Raw genomic sequence first — 18,839 nt, 5'->3', positions numbered from 1 at the left:
CTAACACAGAATCTTTCCCCAAGTTCCTGGTACACTACGAGGAGGTCCGGAAGCCACATTAAAGGACTGTAATCCTTCATCAGTGTGTTTTTGGGTTGCCAAACATCTGTGGATTGTTAAAATAAGTTATTACACAGACCTGCTTTAGTTTAGATTAGTTTGGACCGTGGCCCAGTATTTTCAATCAGGATATAATTCCTGCATGCTGCTAGATTGCTTGCTCCACATACTTCCCTACACAATATTTTTCAGTAAGCAGCTTTCTCACTGAAACCGTTATATCACCCCAAGGTTTATCCCCCACCTTTTTTTCTTTGAGGAAGGGCTTTTGTCTCTACCCACCCTCACCCATTTGGAGTGAATATAGCTCAAAGCTAACCAAACATGTAACAACTAAGCTCTGAAGAGAATCCTAAAAAGAGATGGTAGTATAACCTCTATGTGAGTATAATGTAGATTTACTACTTGTATAATCTGTGTGGGTGTGGGTGGGTGCGTGTGCGTGTGTTAATGCTTTGATTACTAGCCCTAAATGACTGCTAGAGATACAGCATTTTCATATATATATATATATATATATATATATATATATATGGGTGTGCGCGTGCGTTTGTGTGCGTACACATATACTTCTGCCGTGGCTATTTCATTTATTTAGGATGCATAGTTATGCCCATAAGGAATAACTGCAGTCAAAAGCTATGCAAATGTATAACAAAAAAATTATCACAAAACGTTTAGTTTTAAAAGATATGTTTGTTTCACATATGTTGTATTCAATAGTGTCTGTCAGTGATATAATGGAAATTATGTTATGAGAGCATTCCATAACTATTAAATCTTATTTTAGATCATTTAGATTATGAAACTGTGCTGGATTTTGATTTCCAAATGTTTTGAGTTTATTCATTGTAAGATATAGGCCATAGAAACAGAATCACAAATGAGCATTTGTTTTAATTTGCTAGTTTTGATTGGAAAACATATCAGGTACATTGCCTACTAGTAATGAACATGGGAATTTGGGGACTCCTCTATCTAGGTTATGGTCCACTTCCTACAAAAGTCAGTGCAAAACTCTAAGCTTTTTTAAAGAGAGTTGGTTGGGATGCTTATTTTTCATCTTTCCCGGAACCATCATATTTTTTACAAATATTGGCTAAAATCTATACATTTTGATACATGCTATACTAATTCACACATAGGAAATATCCAGCAATTGCATGCAAATAGGTTTTCAATTTGATTTTATATGCACATCTGTATAGTATAGTTTTGAGCTGTATTTTCATTTGTTTATTTTGCAAAGCTTCAGAAACGTTCAGTTCTTCCAGTACATTTCAAAGACAAACTATACCTGATAAAGGAAAGAAAGATAACAACAATCAGGAATGTTTTTGATTGCTTTCTGTTTGTTGTTGATGCTGTCACTATTACTTCACTTGGTCTTATCTTTTTAATTTTAAGTAAAACCAAAACTTTTTGCTCTATCGTTTTGAGAAATTTTCTATTTTTTTTATTTTTAAAAAAACCTAATTAATAGTCTTATACTTTCTTCTCTTATGTAAAAAAGGGAAAAATCTTCTGACAATGGACAAACATATTTGTTTTTTCCTTCTTATGTCCACAATTTTAATATTAAATTAAAAAGTGTTATGTCAATAACGGCAGCATATATATATATATATATATATATATATATGGGATTATTTTGATAAATACTACTTTATATATTCTATGAACTTGTTAAAGATTTTATGTGTTTATTCCCTATTCATTATCTAAAGATAATTTTATACCAGTATGTGTGCTAGAATCATTCTTCATTCTTGACATAGGTAGGATTCCTGGCATGTAGGCTGCTTCTTGCATTGACCATTGCAAGATTATTTATTTCCATTATTATTGACATATGTTGAGCCTGTACTATGTATTTTGGAATATTTGGTGGAAAGTGGTGGTGTTTCGCACATTATCAGTGGACTTCTATCAGTGGATATCAGTAACACTTCAGTATTTTTCATTTTCTCTTTTTTATTTCACTTCCTTCTTATTGGACTCACCTATATTAATAATGTTATTATTCAATATATAGTGTACATTGTTTTTGTGTTCCGCATTCTTGTACATCAACCCAATCTTTATTCTTTTTCTAAGTTTATAAAACATTAAACTCTAATGATATCTACCATGTATTTATCTTTTAAATTTGTTCTTAGGAATCCCCTTTTTCTATTTATTTTTGTTTCCATTGTTTTGCTAACAACCTGATCCTAATGACATTTACTGGGGAACAAGTGTCCTTTTTTTAAATTGTACTTTAACTTCTTTTTGGCTCAATTATCACTTATGGGGCATGGTTACCTTGATCCCTGCATAACCCTTATGGCAAGCATCTGGCCTTAATGTATGTTGCTGTTATCCACTGTTACTGAAAGAATTTATATTTTAAAAACCGAGTAGTAGTGACCTAGGAAAAGAATGCTTGCTTGCTTGCTTGCTTTCAGACCTTCCCGAGAGCAGATAAACATTGTTGCAATATGTATATTTGATCTTCTTAAATGTGCCTGTAGCAGCCTTCTTCAACCTGATGGACTCCAGATGTGTTGGACTACAGTTCCCATAAGCTCTGCTGGCTGTAGGATTATGGGAGTTGTAGTTCAACACATCTGGAGCGCATTAAGTTGGGGATGGCTGCTCTAGAGTAAGGCAAGGTTTTTGTTTCTTTTCCCTAAATGAAGTTTCAAAATAATAAAGACATAATTATATTTAGACATATGTCAGTAGGCCTGAGGCAAATCCCATCAAGGAGTGATGGAAGTATACTCAAGATAAATGACTAATTGATCTTCGATATCTGTGACATTGGATGTTTGATTGGAAGGGGGTCAAAAACCAGCATTCATCTACATTGGCTTAGTTCTTTAATCATAATTAATGAATAGGAGAAAACCCTTGGCTCGAATATCACAATACATAGTTCAGCTCACGTCGCACATTAACAACACTTTGTTACTCTCCTCTGTCTGCATTTTTTAAAGCCCTCCCACCATTTTGTAGCCCTTCTTTGGTGTGGGGATTTAGACAGCTACAGAGTCAGGACCACTGCAAGTTTTTTTTATTTCTTTTTATTATTATTATTATTATTATTATTATTATTATTATTTATATAGCACCATCAATGTACATGGTGCTGTACAGAGTAAAACAGTAAATAGCAAGACCCTGCCGCATAGGCTTACAAATTTATGATGATTTTATGCCATCTTTCCTCCAAGACATTTTGGGTAACATAGGAAGCTGCCTTAGACCAGGTCACACTATTTGCCCAGCTACCCCAATATTGTTAATTCTGATGGGCAGCAGTTCTCCATGGTCTCTGACAGAGGTCTTTCTGATGTCTGATTCTCTCTTTCTTTTTTAATGGGAGATGCCAGAGATTGAACTTGGGACCTTCTGCATGTAAAGCACATATTCTACCACCGAGCTATGGTGTCTGCTCTCTTCCTCCTGCCTCCATTGCTCTTCCCACCAGCCTTGTGAGTGGGTTAGGCTGAGAAATCATGCTTGGCCTACAATCACCCGTTTTGCTTCTTTGCCAAGAGGGATATGATTCCGGGTCTCCCCCAATCATAGTCTAATCACTACACCACACTGACTCTTGGTGCAATCAAGGTGAAATACCTGCTTGCAGTATGTTTGGGTGTTAGCAAGCAAGAGTAGCACACCCCACCAGCATGTCAGGAGCATGAGCGCCACCACAAACATCACAAATCTAGTCTACTTGTCTTGATCGTTTAGACAACCCAGCATTTGAGAAGCTGCAGAATGCTTAGACTCTTGTTTTTCTTTATAATCAGGTTATGTGGGTATGCAACTTATGCCGAAAGCAACAAGAGATCCTAACAAAATCTGGAGCGTGGTTTTTTGGAAGTGGTCCACAGCAGCCGTCCAGTCAGGATGGAACGCTGAGTGATACAGCGACAGGTGGCGGTTCAGAGTCACCGAGGGAAAAGAAAGCCCGGCTTCAAGAACGGTCAAGATCTCAAACCCCCCTAAGCACAGCCACCGCTGCCACTTCACAGGAAATCTCCTCTAGTGTGCAAACCGACAGAAGGAAAGGCACAGAGGTTTTGCAGCAAGCAATGGGCCTGGAGCAGAAGCAAACTTCATCAAGGTCTAGAAGTGAACCCCCAAAAGAGAGGTAATACTGAAGCCAATGGAACTTGTCCATGTAACTGTTGGAAGAATTGCCGTTATAATCTAAGCAGTGGAGGCCACCGTTATAAATATCAAAGCTCCAAGAGTGCTTTAGTGTGCCGGGAAAATATGCTGACAGCTGCAGCAGTGGGGTGGGGACACGGTAACTGGGAGGCCTTCCCTACATGTGCTCATCCCACATGCTCCTTCATCATAGCAGCTACCTGTCCTACAAAGGTGTGAGGGAAAAGGGGAGAGAAGGAAAATAGAGAAGAAGACAGAAAGTGGAGTGAGAGACTAGGCTCTGAGCCCCATTTCCCAAATACACATATTCATTTTTTTAAAATTATTAACATCATTTTTATACTGACCATCAACAGTAAGTACTGTAAACTCTGTAAGAAGACACATGTCATCTACATAGTTTTTTTAAAAATATATATGTCCTTGTATTAAAATACTATTAAAAATTAAAAGCTGCTGATCAATTAATCAGAGGCACCTTCTTGGTCTGCCAGAATATTTTAAAATGTATTAAAATGATTAACCTGCTAAACATTGCAGCACTAGTTTTTATAAATACTGGCTGGGATCCAGAGCAGGGACATATGGATTTAGGGGATTACCATGTATATGTTTGAGTGTTCTATTTGCTGTTTTTGCCTATGCAGCTTTTTAAAAACAAATTCTTTTAAAGAGCCAGTGGCTCTATTTTTGGTTAAAACTAAAGCTGGGCCAAATAATCCCATCTCCATGCATACACTTTTGTAGAACAACTCTTCCCCTGTTTAAGGTGGGGGAAGAATATTCAGGAAATCCCGGGGTGGGTGGGTGAATCCTAAGTATTTGGTGGTGGGGTGTTCTTACCTTTGATGACCAAGGGTCTTTCTTTCTCCCTCCCCCCCATTCCAAAAAGTCTTGCCACCACTTCCATCAGCAGCTCAGCTGCCTTTGAAGTGATGGCGAGCCAAATATATGAAAGGAAAACTCTTGGCTATCTTGTAAGGAACCCAAGCATCTTTAAAAGTTGCCCTTTCCCTGAAGATTAATTTGGCCTTCGAGGGGCATTTTGCCTCACTCCTGAACACATAAAAAATCGCTGAGCCAAATGCTTTGGTCCAGGACTAGTGGAAACTCCATCAGTGACAATAACAAAAAGGCTTTGGGATGTTTTGATGCGGCCTGCCTGCTCATATTACTTACCTGGAACCCAGCCACTGCCTAGATGGTGATAGGCTAGCCAGGAACTTGATGTTCTTTACTAAGAGGGAAGTTGATGGGATTTTTGGAAGACCCAGTAGTTGCTCACGGGACTAAGGCAAGGTGGAAGAGTTCTTAGATCAATTGGCTTATGAGTAATTGCACTCAGGTACAATTTTATTACGTCATAACCTGACTCAGGGATGTTGGTTTCTGGTCAACAATGAACATTTTCTTGCTTCAGGCCCTCAAAAGAATACATACCAGCTGCAGACTAGTGTTAGATTTCAGAATGGTATTAAGACTTCTCTCCACAGATTCTTTAAGATCTAAGTCTCACTTTATAATTTCACATGCTCAGAGCCATTTTCATGCCATGACAATCCATGCACCTTCTTATGTGAAAATGACTGCACAGTTATGATGATGATGATTTACGTCTGCTAAATGTATTTGGAAGAGGAAGCAGGGTTCATTTGCACAGCAAACAGACATTCTGGCACAAAAATTTAGACTCATGATGCCTAGTCCTGAATGAACAGTTTAATACCTAGAGTTTTTATAAGTTCTTAAAAAAAAAAGTACCCTAAAGCAACGTTGAACTTTAAATGACTCAGAAATTACTGATTTTTAATGACCTTTATTTTTCAGAAGACAATAAAGACGGTGGAAATAATAATTACGTTAAAATACTTTGTTTCATCTTCTCTATAGTCCATAGGAAAGAATAGCTTGGTAGTTGATAACAGGCTTGACAAGCCAGGCAGTGCCAACTCCAGTTTTTTTAGGGCTCTTGGGTAAGGCACTTTCTTAAACAGTCTGCCTTCTCACTGCCATTATCACCAGCAATTGCTCCTCACCTTCTTTCGCCCCATTGCTACCACCATTGCAAAGAGCCATTGGGCAGTGGCATCTGTTGCTCCTCCTCTTTTGTACCACCACCATTGCCTGGGCTAGAGCAAGAAGCAGGTGAATAAGCAGGTTGCAATGGTGAAGAAAAGGAGCAAGTCTGGGGGGCTCTTGTCCGTGGGCCCCTGCTGGGCTGTGGGCCCTTGGCAAGTGTCCAACCATGTTTACCTGTAATGCTGGCCTTGATGCTCGGGCTGCCCATGGGGGTTCTGAGGCCTGGGGTAGATGAGATGTGATCCCTGCTGCTGTGTTTCTGGGGCTCTGGTGAGCAATGTAGCAGGGCTAGGGCCGTTGCCAGTGTTATACACAGGAGCGAAGGCAGCCCCCCTTGCTTTCTGGGGGCCCATGGCAAATTATCTCAATTGTACCAGTTGCCCCTCTCCCCTATGATTCAAGGCTCATTTCCTGGCTTCTCTAAGTAGGGGTGGGGGTGGGGCGCTGCTAGACAGTGTGGACCAGCCTTCCCCAACCTGGTTGACTTCAGATATAATGGATTTCAACTCTCATCAGTCTCAGCCAGCAGAGGCAATAGTCAGGAATTCTGCGCATTATAGTCCAAAACATCTGGAGGGCACCAGATTGGGGAAAGCCAGTGTAGACAGTAATGAGCTTGATGTAGTAATGGTCTGACTCAGGCCTTAGCTAGACCTAAGGTTTATCCTGGGATTGTCCCAGGGTCATCCCTGTTCATGTAAATGACACACAGGATATCCCGGGAGCAGGCAGGGACGATCCCGGGATAAACCTTAGGTCTAGCTAAGGCCTCTGTATAAGACAGCTTCCTATGTTCCTTCTCTGCCTTTTTCTTTTTTGGTGTCTAGAATGATACAGTTTGCACAAAATTGGCTTTGCTACTTATCATTGAATGAGTTTGTCTGATTTCTCTTCTTATTTCTCTCCCCCTGCCACCCCTTCACTTCAGGAAAAAGACGTCCACAGGTTCTGAACAGAATGGAAAAGGAGGTCCAAGAGGTGAGCGCAGACGTGTGCCAAAATCCTCACTTCAGCAGGGTGAAGGACAAACGGAGGAGAGGGAATCTAAAGAAAGACGCGATGGTAGAAGATTAGAGAAAGGGACGTCTCAGGACTATTCAGACTTTCCGCCCAATTTTGAGGAAGGCAAAGCAGGAGATGAAGAAAAGCAAAGGAAAGAAGATGAATATCACACTCGATACAGGAGTGATCCAAATTTGGCAAGGTATCCTGTGAAGCCTCATCCGGAGGAGCAGCAGATGCGCATGCACGCAAAAGTTTCAAAAGTGCGGCATGAAAGAAGACACAGCGATGTTGCCTTGCCCCATACAGAAGTCGAGGAGCCAGAGGTGCCTGAGAGCAAAGTAGGGAAGCCTTCACCATTACAAGGAACTCAGGACATAAAATCTCACCCAGATGCTCAGAGGGCGTACTCGATAGAAAGAACAGGTGATGTAAGGATATCCGTCTCTAAACAATTAGCTAATCATAGCCCACCAACTCCCAGGCATAGTGTGGTTCCTACAGAGCACTTAGAATCCAAAAACCACGATTCCTTTAAAACACAGAGTCGCCTAGATCCTAGCTCTGCTATTCTCAATCGGAAAGCAAAGCGGGAAAAAATGGAGACCATGCTAAGGAATGATTCCCTTAGTTCTGACCAGTCAGAATCAGTGCGGCCATCTCCTCCAAAGCCTCATAGATCGAGACGGGGTGGAAAGAAGAGACAAATGTCCGTCAGCAGCTCTGAGGAAGAAGGAGCATCAACACCTGAATATACCAGTTGTGATGATGTGGAAATAGAAAGTGAAAGTGTCAGCGAAAAAGGTAAGTTCATGGGTTGTTGTTGTTTTTTAAAAAGATTAAAATTTATATCTTATGTATGGAAAATATTTGGTCCAAACATGCCTTTGCTCTCATGATTTAATGGAATTATCTAAAATCAAGGGTTTTCTTTATAGTTTTTCCATCATGTTGTTTTACTGTGAGACATAAAAGGGTTGTATCTAAGTGTGTTCTACGTTAAACCCTGTTCATTTCAATAAGTCTACACTAAGTAAGACTCAAATTGGATACAACCCATAGATTATATGTATCAGATGACGGGTAGTTATAGAATGGCTCTTCTTCCAAGTCATCAATCACCAGTGGACTTTTCCCAGTGGACTTTTCCTTCACCTTTAAAGTCAACTGTGGTTGTGGGCTAGATTGCAATGTGTGTCAGAACTGGGGTGTAGCACAGTGGCTGGGCTGCTGTGTAAGCATGTCAGAAGACCAGTTCCAGTTCCCCATTCTGCTGAGCAATTTCCTGCCCCAGCCCACAAGACAGTTGTGAGGATTTTCTGCCCAGTTCTGAGCTCCTTGGAAGAAATGTAGGATTCTAATAAATAAATAAAGGCATGATCCAGCAAGCATTAATCATGTTTAAGGCTGCAATCCGGCACCTAGATGTAAGTCCAACTGAACTCAATTAGGTTTACTTCTCAGTAGACATGCATACAATTGTGCTGCAAGTCCCTCTGAGTTGGGGGAGTTAAGCACATGCTTAACTTTCTCCCATTGGTCAATGGGATTTATACTTGCAAAATATTTAGGGTCCAATCCAGCCAAGGTCAGGCATTTCTAAGTCTTGACAGAATAGCTTTGAAAATAATGTTTGGCTTTATTTATTTTTTAAAAAAACATATATCCTACCTTTCTTTATCAAAATAAACACAGAATGGCTAACAAACAAATTTATCACACACTATATCTGTTTAATTCAGTACACTGATTTGTACCATATCCCAGAAAGCAGGGTTAAGGCTTAGGTGTGTCCAGCAGGAGTTTGAATTCCCCCTTCCCCCTTTGAACAGCAGATGGTGCAAGAATTGCTTTTTCCCCTATGGAGAAAAAGATCCCCCCTCCCCCGCCACCACTCCCATAGACAGTCACAAATGGGAAAGCAGCTTGGGGAGGGGGATATGATTTTGAATAGGCCAATGGCTGGCAGGGAAAGGGTTTAGCAGACATTTACCTTCCCCTTTCCCCTCCATGCCTTCCACGCAAGATTCCATTTTTCCACAGATGCCTTTCTGTAGTGGGATTAGGAAAGGTCAGGAACCAAAATCACAAAACTAATGTGTTCAGTTTGGCTTGGAGGAGATGACTTCATTATGTTGCTTTAAGACTAGGACCTAATCTACACCAAGCAGGATATAGCACTATGAAAGAAGTATATAAAAGGCAGGAGCCACACCAAGCAGGATAATGGCACTGTGAAAGCAGTATGAAAGTGGTATATGTCAATAGGCCCCAACAGTTGTCAGTGCACTTCAATACCGCTATAAAGCAGTAGTGTGGCTCCTGCCTTTTACATGCCGCTTTTATAGTGCAGTATCCTGCTTGGTGTAGATTAGGCCATAGTGGGCTTTCTCCGCTGTGGCACCCCGGTTGTGGAATGAGCTCCCCAGAGAGGTCCGCCTGGCGCCTACACTGTACTCCTTTCGTCGCCAGCTGAAGACCTTTTTATTCACTCAGTATTTTAACACTTAATTTTAACTTAAATTTAAATTATACTGTTTTAACTCTGTATTTTAACCTTATATCAATTTTGCTGCGTGGTTTTATCCTGGTTGTGCTTTTTATATTGTATTTTGTATTTGTATTTTTAACTTGTTGGTTGTTTTATGATGGTTTTAATTTTTGTGAACCGCCCAGAGAGCTTCGGCTATTGGGCGGTATAAAAATGTAATAAATAAATAAATAAATAAATAGTGCTATATCCTGCTTGGTACAGATTAGGCCTAGGTTTACCCATCTCCCTGCCTTACATTCCAGTGATCTGGCTCTAATATAGAATGACCAGGATGAAGTGATACCTTTTTCACCCAGTTTGATCTTATGAATGGATGCCATGTCCATGTCATACCAGTTGTAGTATGAGTCATCTCAGAGTCTAATGTAAATATTCACTTTGAAACCACACTGTGTAGCTATTCGAGGGAGGACTCCGTGGATAAATAAACATGGTGTAATAAAAACTCAGTAATTGGTCTATGGATAGAAATGAAAATTCTGGTCCTGTCTAAACACAGTTTTTGGATGTGGTCCACACTGATTTCCACATAATGGCACAATCCAGCAACAAGAAAAGAAAGAAAAGCTCCTGATTGTGTCTGGACGCAGAATGTAGAAGAGGTTCTGCATGGTGTATTTGGAATAGGGTCGGTTTAAGGTACCTGTCTTTCATGCAAATAATGGCCATTGGTCAGGGTGAGGTGTCCTCTTTGGGCAACATGATTGTTAGTTATTTAACTTACGAATGAATATCCTTCAATATTGCATGGGAGACTCCATTAGGATCTTTTGTCTCAGTCGCCAACATGCGATATGGTTCATTGCTCTCAAACTCTTATTCTGGTTTGACTATCTTAAGGTAACCTTGGATTCACCCCACCCCTCAGTTATCAACAAGAGCATCAACCACTTCAACAAGGACCAGATCCAGCAGATTGTTTCCCCACCCATGGGCTGGCTTTTCAAGTGATTCCCACGTATGCATTCTCACAGCTCACATCACACTATACACAGAGAGCCTGAAACTGGATTCCTCTGTTGTTAACATTCGTCATAGCATTGTCATGCAGTATGGACAGTTCATCTGTTGAAATGGATTCAGATTAAAACAACCTCAGGCCCTATACATCTCTCTGTTAAAGGCACCATATTTCATTAAAACTGAGAAATAAGATCAGGGGGTCAGTACACAATCTCAGAACAATAGTTGCCACCACTTATTCATCCACCACTAGGGTCAGTCACAGAACAGGGCTTCTGACCACCACTAGCAATTTCACAGATCCTCTTGTATCATCTTAACCATTAATGTTGACTTCAGGAATTGTCCATTTTACACATTTGGGGCAGCACCTATACCTTCCGCTAGCGCAATGGGAACATAGTGGTTCCTGAAGCAATCCGGTTCCCAAAGAATTCCAAAACTAGCAGAAACATTTGTTTCTAGAAGGGTCAGATCAACACAGCTTGCAGAAGGGAGCTCTGCTGACCAATGCTGTTTCCGGAAATTCCCCATTGCGGTGGGTCCCACGAGTGCCCTTTAAATCCCTTTGAAGGATTCCCTTTTATTTTTATTCCCTTGCTTCTAATCATTTTCACTTCTGCCCTCACCTGTGGAAAAGTTGTCTCTAAAGTCAATCAAACCTTACATGCAGGTAAGGAGAGGCACATCTGTGTTTTTCCCATTGACTTGTCTGTTGTTTTGCCTTCTTCATGAAGGATACAATTTTACACCCCCTATTTGGCAACTGCAGGCAGCATCATAAATGTTTAATACTTGTTGATTTAGCTATTGTGTTTAGACCTACCAACTGAATCTGGCTAATTTAATCCCAACACTATAGGCTGCCATTTTGTATATATCATATTCAACAGCTGTAATATTCTAATAATGGTTTGTAATTGTCCTTCGATCAATGAGTTTAGAGCAGAGAAGAAATATGTTCAAACCAGAACTACACAATATTTACTGATGCTGCATAATTGCTGAAGGTCTGCATAAAGTATTGAAACTCAGTGGTGGGATCTAGTTTACGTCATGCCATAAATGTTTCAAATCTGTTCTTTTCGTCAGTTCCTCAGTAAGGTAAATTAAACCTGTAGCAGAACAGATTAAATGAGATAAACTGTTATCTAGCTGTATAAAATAGCTGCTTCTCCGAGTTCTCTCTCTTTGTCATGCTCATGGTTGGAACACTTCAAAGGAACAGAAGGCAGGCTACTGTGTATGATACATGTGTGTGTTTTGGAGGGCACATACTGATTCTGCCCCAACCTGAAGATGACTTTGAGAATAAAGGAAGCAGGCGATGTGTCTGAGAATCACTTCTTCTCTCTTTCATCTGCCCCTCAAATTGTTGGATGGACTGAAAACAATGTATTTTCAAGACCCTGTATGACTGTAAGCCATTTTGAGTGCTAGAAAGGTGAGGTGCGAATCAAATAAATAAATCAAGAACCTGCAAACCAAGTTTTTTGGTTGGGGTGGGCAGACTAAGTAACCATACTTTACCTGCCTATCCAGTAGGCCAGAAAGGTTTGTGACAACGGCCTAAGTCAGGGGTCGAAACTTGTGGTTCTCCAGACGTTTGGGTCTGCAACTCCCATTACTTCTAGCTAGCATAGCCAATGGTAATGGATGATGGGAACTGTAGGGCCACAAGTTGCCTACTCCTAGAGTAGATGGAACAGAAGGCGGGGTAGATGGAAAAGAGTGCTTGAGCTCTGCATGGCATGGAGAGAGGAAATAGCTAGCTAAGTGTACTGGATCGCATCACCTAAACATTTTGTGCCCTTGTAAACCATGATCATGTCTTCTGTAAAACATGGCCTTTATGGAGGGGGCAGTTAATGCTGCCCCACAAAATTCAACAGTTAATGTTACCCCACCATATGAAACAAATATGAAGGTTCATATTTCTAGCCATAGTCTTGCTTTCTCTATTCAAATGAGCATTTGAAATAACTAATTGTATCATATTAATTATCTAAATTTGGTCATTGACTTTTAAGAAAAAACTCCCTGTCTCATCCATAGGTGCTTGGCTGATTTGGGAGAGAAAAGGAAACCTAGCAGTCTGCCACCATTCACATGGTTGAGGCATGCATTAGTTGATGTTGTGGGAAAATGAGTTGGAACCTCAATAGTTATTATCAATAGTTCTTGAACTAAGGAAGGAAAAGGGAATCAAGAAATTGCAAAGGATTGATGCAAGTATAACAGAGATGTATATTTCCATGATTCAGTTTAACTTTCCCTGATTCCTAGCTTGCCATTATGTACTAACCAGAAATTGTGGTTTCATATAAACTCTAGTCAGTTGCTAAACAAGCTTAACTTCCAATTGTGGGTTATGAATCTGGGTTGTTTAACAAAGTAGAGTTTATTTTAAACAATTACTGGTTTAGTGTTATGTTTGAACCAGTCTATAAGTGAATTAACCCAGCAGACCTGGCAGACAGCTTATTTTTCCATAGTTTTATATGCAGAGAGATGCATACAAAATCAGAGCAAAGATTGAAATGTATTTTAATGCTTGATTTGGTAGGATATTTTAATGTGATGCTTTTATATTATTTATTTATATTATCCAGATGCATAATTTTCTTTCACATTAAGTACTTTTTAATTTTGTTTTATGAATGAGTGAAAGAAACAGTACTTCCTTTATGGAACTGGTGTCAGAAAAGAAGCAAGTTATTGAGAAAGTGTGTCTTTATAACCACAATAGGGAGAAGTTAACTAAATTTAATCCATACAGTTTTGCTAAATATTATGCTAAATTAGCCACTAGATGGAGTCTGTGTAGTTTAAGTTTGAGCTGTCATTTCCCACAAATATTTTCTTTACCTACTTAATATTTCATCTGCAATTCCAGAAACATCTGCTAATCTATTGCCGAGTTTCATTAAATCTTTATCAGGCTAGACAAGTATTTGATACGTAATTTCTAACAGCGGTTTAAAATTCTTCTTACTCTGTATTTATATGCAAGTACAATGCACTCATATTCATGGCTATGAATTTGGAAAATTCACTATAAGAGGTCATATTGGAGAATGCCCTCACTATTAAGAAGAGGGTTGTTTTATATCAACTGCTAGAGTAACTTAATTGCATTCATGTTAACTTCATGAGTGAGCTTACAGTTTGTTATTAGTTAAATAATATCTCATGAATAAAAAAAAAGTCTGATTGGAATAATATGGAAGTGTAATCTTTCAAAAAGTTGGTCTAGGTCATGGTATATTATTTGTAACATCTAAATTTTAGGACCACAGTTATTTTCATATCTCCATTTATCAGTTGACACAAATTCATCCTCAGACCATTTTTGAGAATTCAGTAGGAGACATTGGATGAGATGGGGATAGGGATGTTGGAGAAATTTGTTTGGGGAGTGGAGTTGGATGAGTTTTCCTAGGGTCACCTCCCCCCCAACTTCATTTTGTTTCCTACTGTGGCACCTGATTCAATCTGCAGCGGATAGGGCCATTTTGTGGGTTTTCTGAGCATGTTGCACATTTGGGGAGAGAAGGTTCTACAATTTGTCCAATTTACATAAATTATGACCAAATTTGTGTACTTTCTGCAGATTTGGCTGTAATTGTGCAAATTTGGCTGTACTTTATGCAGATTGTGCAGAAATTTGTGCTTATTGCAAAACCTTAAATAAATGCACAAAAAGTTCCCAGGGTTCAGGGAACAGCCTGCAAATTGGCTTGCAAACTCAAAGCAAGTTGTACATGCCACAGAACTCCATTGAACCAAAAAAGAACCAGATGTCCCAGAGAAGGACATCCCTAGATGGGGGATGGATACACAAGGCTCCCCTTCATGGGATTCAACTTGGAATCTGCTTAGTACTGTTGTATCGTGCCTACATTTGACTTTGGTAAAGTACGAGTTTTGACAGTAGTGCATATTATTCTATTGATTGCTTGATTTTATTTATACCCCACCTTTCCACCCAAAGAATGATGATCAAGGTGGCTAAGAGAAATAAAACAGTAATAAAACCAAGAGTAAAATAAACTTAGTTAAAACAATCATAAAACCAAATAAATTTTAAAAAAACCTTAACTATCCAAATTAAAAAACTAAAACAAAAAACCATCACCCAACCCAATAGAACCTGATTCAGCAACAGAACATGCCAAAGGGTTGCTTGAATAAAAATGCCTTTGTTTGCCAATTGAAGGACAGCAGAGAGGGAGCCGATGTAGCTTTTTTGGCAGGGAGTTCCAGAGCCTGGGAGCAGCCACCAAGTAATTAGCTCTTCCTACCCAGCCTGCCACACCTGGCCCAGAGTAGGGTGAGAGACCAGGTGTCGGAGGAGCAGAGGTTCAAACCCTGAATCCAGCTAACATTAATTTCCTGGCACTTGTGTGTGACAATTTTGAGAGCCATTCTTTGCAGTGAAACATAGTATGCCTTTAACGAAAACAATTTCCTTGATAACTTCAAGCATCTGTGGGTACAGTATATACAGAACCTTGTGCACCTCTCTTTCCTTCATGCTTTATGGGAACAAATAAAAATATTAACCTGTATTGTCTAGATTTCTTTTATCTGTGCCATCACGAGCCTAATCAGAGCTTAGCCTAGAAAATTATGATAAGGATTAGGTTGTATCTCAACATTAGAGAAGTATTAAATATTATATAAAATCTGCCATTTGTTTTCTGTAGGGGCAGATGAGGTCCAAAGAAGAATAAAAGCACTGCTGTGTAATGAAAGTTGACCTAAGACAGTCAGTTCAGCCACCTCACCTCCCCTCCCTCCTGTTGATGTGATTCCCCAGGTCTGAATTTGAATCATTTTGAGTTGCATAACAGAAAAATACAAGTCAACAAATAAGTATTATACGCATTGCAAATTTTACTCTTGATTATTGTATTGGGGCTGCCTGTTTTTGATAAAAGATCAGTAAGTACCACAATGCGCCTAATAGCCAAACATCCTCTTTAGACACGCAGAACCTTTTTTAAGACTTACGTATTCACGTACAACCTGATTGTCATATTTTGGCTCAGCTGCAGTCAGTTGCTCTAAGCGTTGCATTATAAGGATTTTAGATAGGCTGCTTTGAGGATGTTATGGTGGTCTTGTATTTAAAATATCCCATGGTTTGTGGTAGATATTGAAGTGCAGGGTTCCAGCTCCTATGGAATCCTTTGCGTGGAAGTCTGTTGCTTAGAGATTTTATTATATTAAGTGGTATATAGGTATTACTAATAAATAAAATAAAACAATGTAGAGGTCTGTGTTTCTGCAGTGTCCTGCCACAAGGAAGCTTAAAACAGGGTTGTGGGATGTGTGTGAACTGGTTCCAGTGAGGCTGTGCTGCCTCTTTCTACATGTAGAGCCCCTTCATTTCATTTATTACATTTCTCTACTGCCCAATAGTCAAATCTGTCTGGGCAGTTTACAAAGATTAAAAACCTTAAAAATACAATATTGTACATAATATAAAAAACACTTACCTACAGTCATGTAAACAGACAGCACACACACATCTAAACAATTTTAACAAGTAATGAGTTATTACTGTCTCCATTAACAAAGTATAATGTTGACTTCTAATATGTAAATGAGAAATTTGTAAAAAAAAAAATCACATTATTGAATTGCAAATCTGCAATTATTTTTTCCTCCCAAAGACTTAGTAGTAAACAATAGAAAATTCTGAAATCAGAAATTTTTCAATGATCCTAAATCTATTGCAATTTGATTTACCATGTTTGCCTTATATTTAGTAAACAGAACTAAAAAAAATTGCACCAATTTATATACTGTATCAACATTGCAAAAGGTTTTCCAACAGCCAAAAGTAGTCTAATTGATCTATTTCATTTGGAAAACCATTCAATAAAGCAAACTATACATTGTGTTAATCACACTTTTTAAAGTATGTGCTTAATGGTGCCATTTGTTTTGAAGGGAAAGCTACAGGTGGCCCCAATCTGGCACTAAGTTCTAGTTTAGGGGCAACAGCGCAGTCTAGCTTAAGGGAAGTGGTGGGGTGCTGCTGTCCTGTCCCCACCGTCTGCCATCTGAAGCAGCTGCCTAACTTTACTTATTGGTAGAGCTGGCTAAGAATACAGTGTTTAATGAGACATGCGATAGGGCTAGATGAATAGAAGAGTATGGCTATCTTATCCATGGATATTGGGGAGAAAAAGAATAGAACACAAGTGAAAGGGAAAAGGTGGGCAGAGAGATCGTGGCAGTCACTTTCAATTTTAACATTAAAGGAGATGCTCAGTGTCCTGGGCAGAAAGTGAGAAAGGGTGGAAAATACATAGGGTTTAGGAGACAAGGTAGAGAAGACACTGGGCTTGTTTGGATAACATATTAGCCAACCCTGCCCACATAAACCAGTCCACAAATGACTACTTGCATGTCACACCTGTCCGTGGAGTAAGAACATAAGTGCCATGCTGGGTCAGACCAAGGGTCCATCTAGGCCAGCACTCTGTTCACACAGTGGCCAACCAGCTATCGGCCAGGGATGAACAAGCAGGACATGGTGCAACAGCACCCTCCCATCCATGTTCCCCAGCAACTGGTGCACACAGGCTTATTGCCTTGAATACTCAAGATAGCACACAACTATCAGGGCTAGTAGCCATTGATAGCCTTTGCCTCCAGGAATTTATCCAACCCCCTTCTAAAGCCATCCAAATTGGTGGCCATCACTACATCTTGTGGTAGTGAGTTCCATAATTTAACTATGTGCTGTGTGAAGAAGTACTTCCTTTTATTTGTCCTGAATCTCCCATCAATCAGCTTCATGGGATGACCCCGGGTTCTAGTATTTTGAGAGTGGGAGAAAAATGTCTCCCTATCCACATTCTCCATACCATGCATAATTTTGTACACTTCTATCATGTCTCCCCTTAGCCTCCATTTTTCCAAGCTAAACAATCCCAGTTGATGTAACCTTCCCTCATAGGCAAGATGCTCCAGCCCCTTAATCATTTTAGTTGCCCCTTTCTGCACTTTTTCCAGCTCTATAATATCTTTTTTTAGGTGTGGTGAACAGAACTGGACACAGTATCATAAGTGTGGTCGCACCACAGATTTGTATAAAGGCAGTATGATACTGGCAGCTTTATTCTCAATTCCTTTTCTTATAATGCCTAACATGGAGTCTGCCTTCTTCATAGTGGCCGCACACTGGGTGGACATTTTCATCGATTTGTCCACCACAATCCCAAGATCTCTTTCTTGTTCGGTCACCGCCAGCTCAGATCCTATTAGGTTATACTTGAAGTTGTTTTTTGCCCAAACGTCCATCACCTTACACTTGTTTACATTGAACCGCATCTGCCACCTGGATGCCCGCTCTCCCAGCTTGGAGAGTTCCCTTTGGAGCTCTTCACAATCCCTTTGTGTTTTAACAACCTTAAATAATTTGGTGTCGTCAGCAAACATGGCCACTTCACTGTTCGCTCCTAATTCCGGATCATTTATGAACAAGTTGAAAAGAATTGGTCCCAATATCGATCCCTGTGGGGCCCACTTTCACAAGGGTCACTGTAGTTAATTTGTAAATTCTACTCCAGAGAGACTAAAGAGCAAATTGTTGGATGTATCCACATTGAGCTGTGGGACCCCACTATTTAATTCCCTCCATCAGGAGAATTGACCATTTATTCCTACTCTCTGCTTTCTGTTCTCTAACCAGTTACTGATCCATAAGAGGACCTCTCTTCTTATTCAGTAGGCTTTAAGAACTGGGTTGCTATTGCTGCCTGCTTACCTCATCGCGGCAGCACCATTCCAGGCAGAGGGGCGGAGAGACGCTCCACCACCTCCTTATTGCTGCAGTGGCACTTGTGGCGTCAGCGGCACATGTGCCTCTACAGCTGCCGCAGCCAGAACCAGGGGGCAGATTTCCTCCAGTCCCGGGTTCTGGCTGCAGTGGCCGTTGAGGGACACACTCCGTAGAGGCTGCTACAGCAACAAGGAGGCTTGGGAGCCTCTGCCAGGG

At 40.1% G+C, this 18,839-nt stretch overlaps 1 protein-coding gene across 24 annotated transcripts in view; it reads left to right on the top strand.

Moving 5' to 3' along the window:
• The window catches only part of RIMS1 (regulating synaptic membrane exocytosis 1), a 278,881-nt gene that overhangs the window by 122,552 nt on the left and 137,490 nt on the right, over window positions 1–18,839 (top strand). For all 24 annotated transcript variants that reach the window (XM_063124987.1, XM_063124976.1, XM_063124984.1 and 21 more), the window contains exons 4-5: window positions 3,861–4,204; window positions 7,232–8,109. In XM_063124987.1, the coding sequence (XP_062981057.1) occupies window positions 3,861–4,204; window positions 7,232–8,109 (1,222 nt within the window). The remainder of the gene's footprint in view (window positions 1–3,860; window positions 4,205–7,231; window positions 8,110–18,839) is intronic.

This window comes from Elgaria multicarinata, chromosome 4 (genome assembly GCF_023053635.1).
Source record: "Elgaria multicarinata webbii isolate HBS135686 ecotype San Diego chromosome 4, rElgMul1.1.pri, whole genome shotgun sequence".
NCBI classification, from domain to species: Eukaryota; Metazoa; Chordata; class Lepidosauria; order Squamata; family Anguidae; genus Elgaria; species Elgaria multicarinata.
This window is presented reverse-complemented; position numbering and strand designations above follow the sequence as displayed.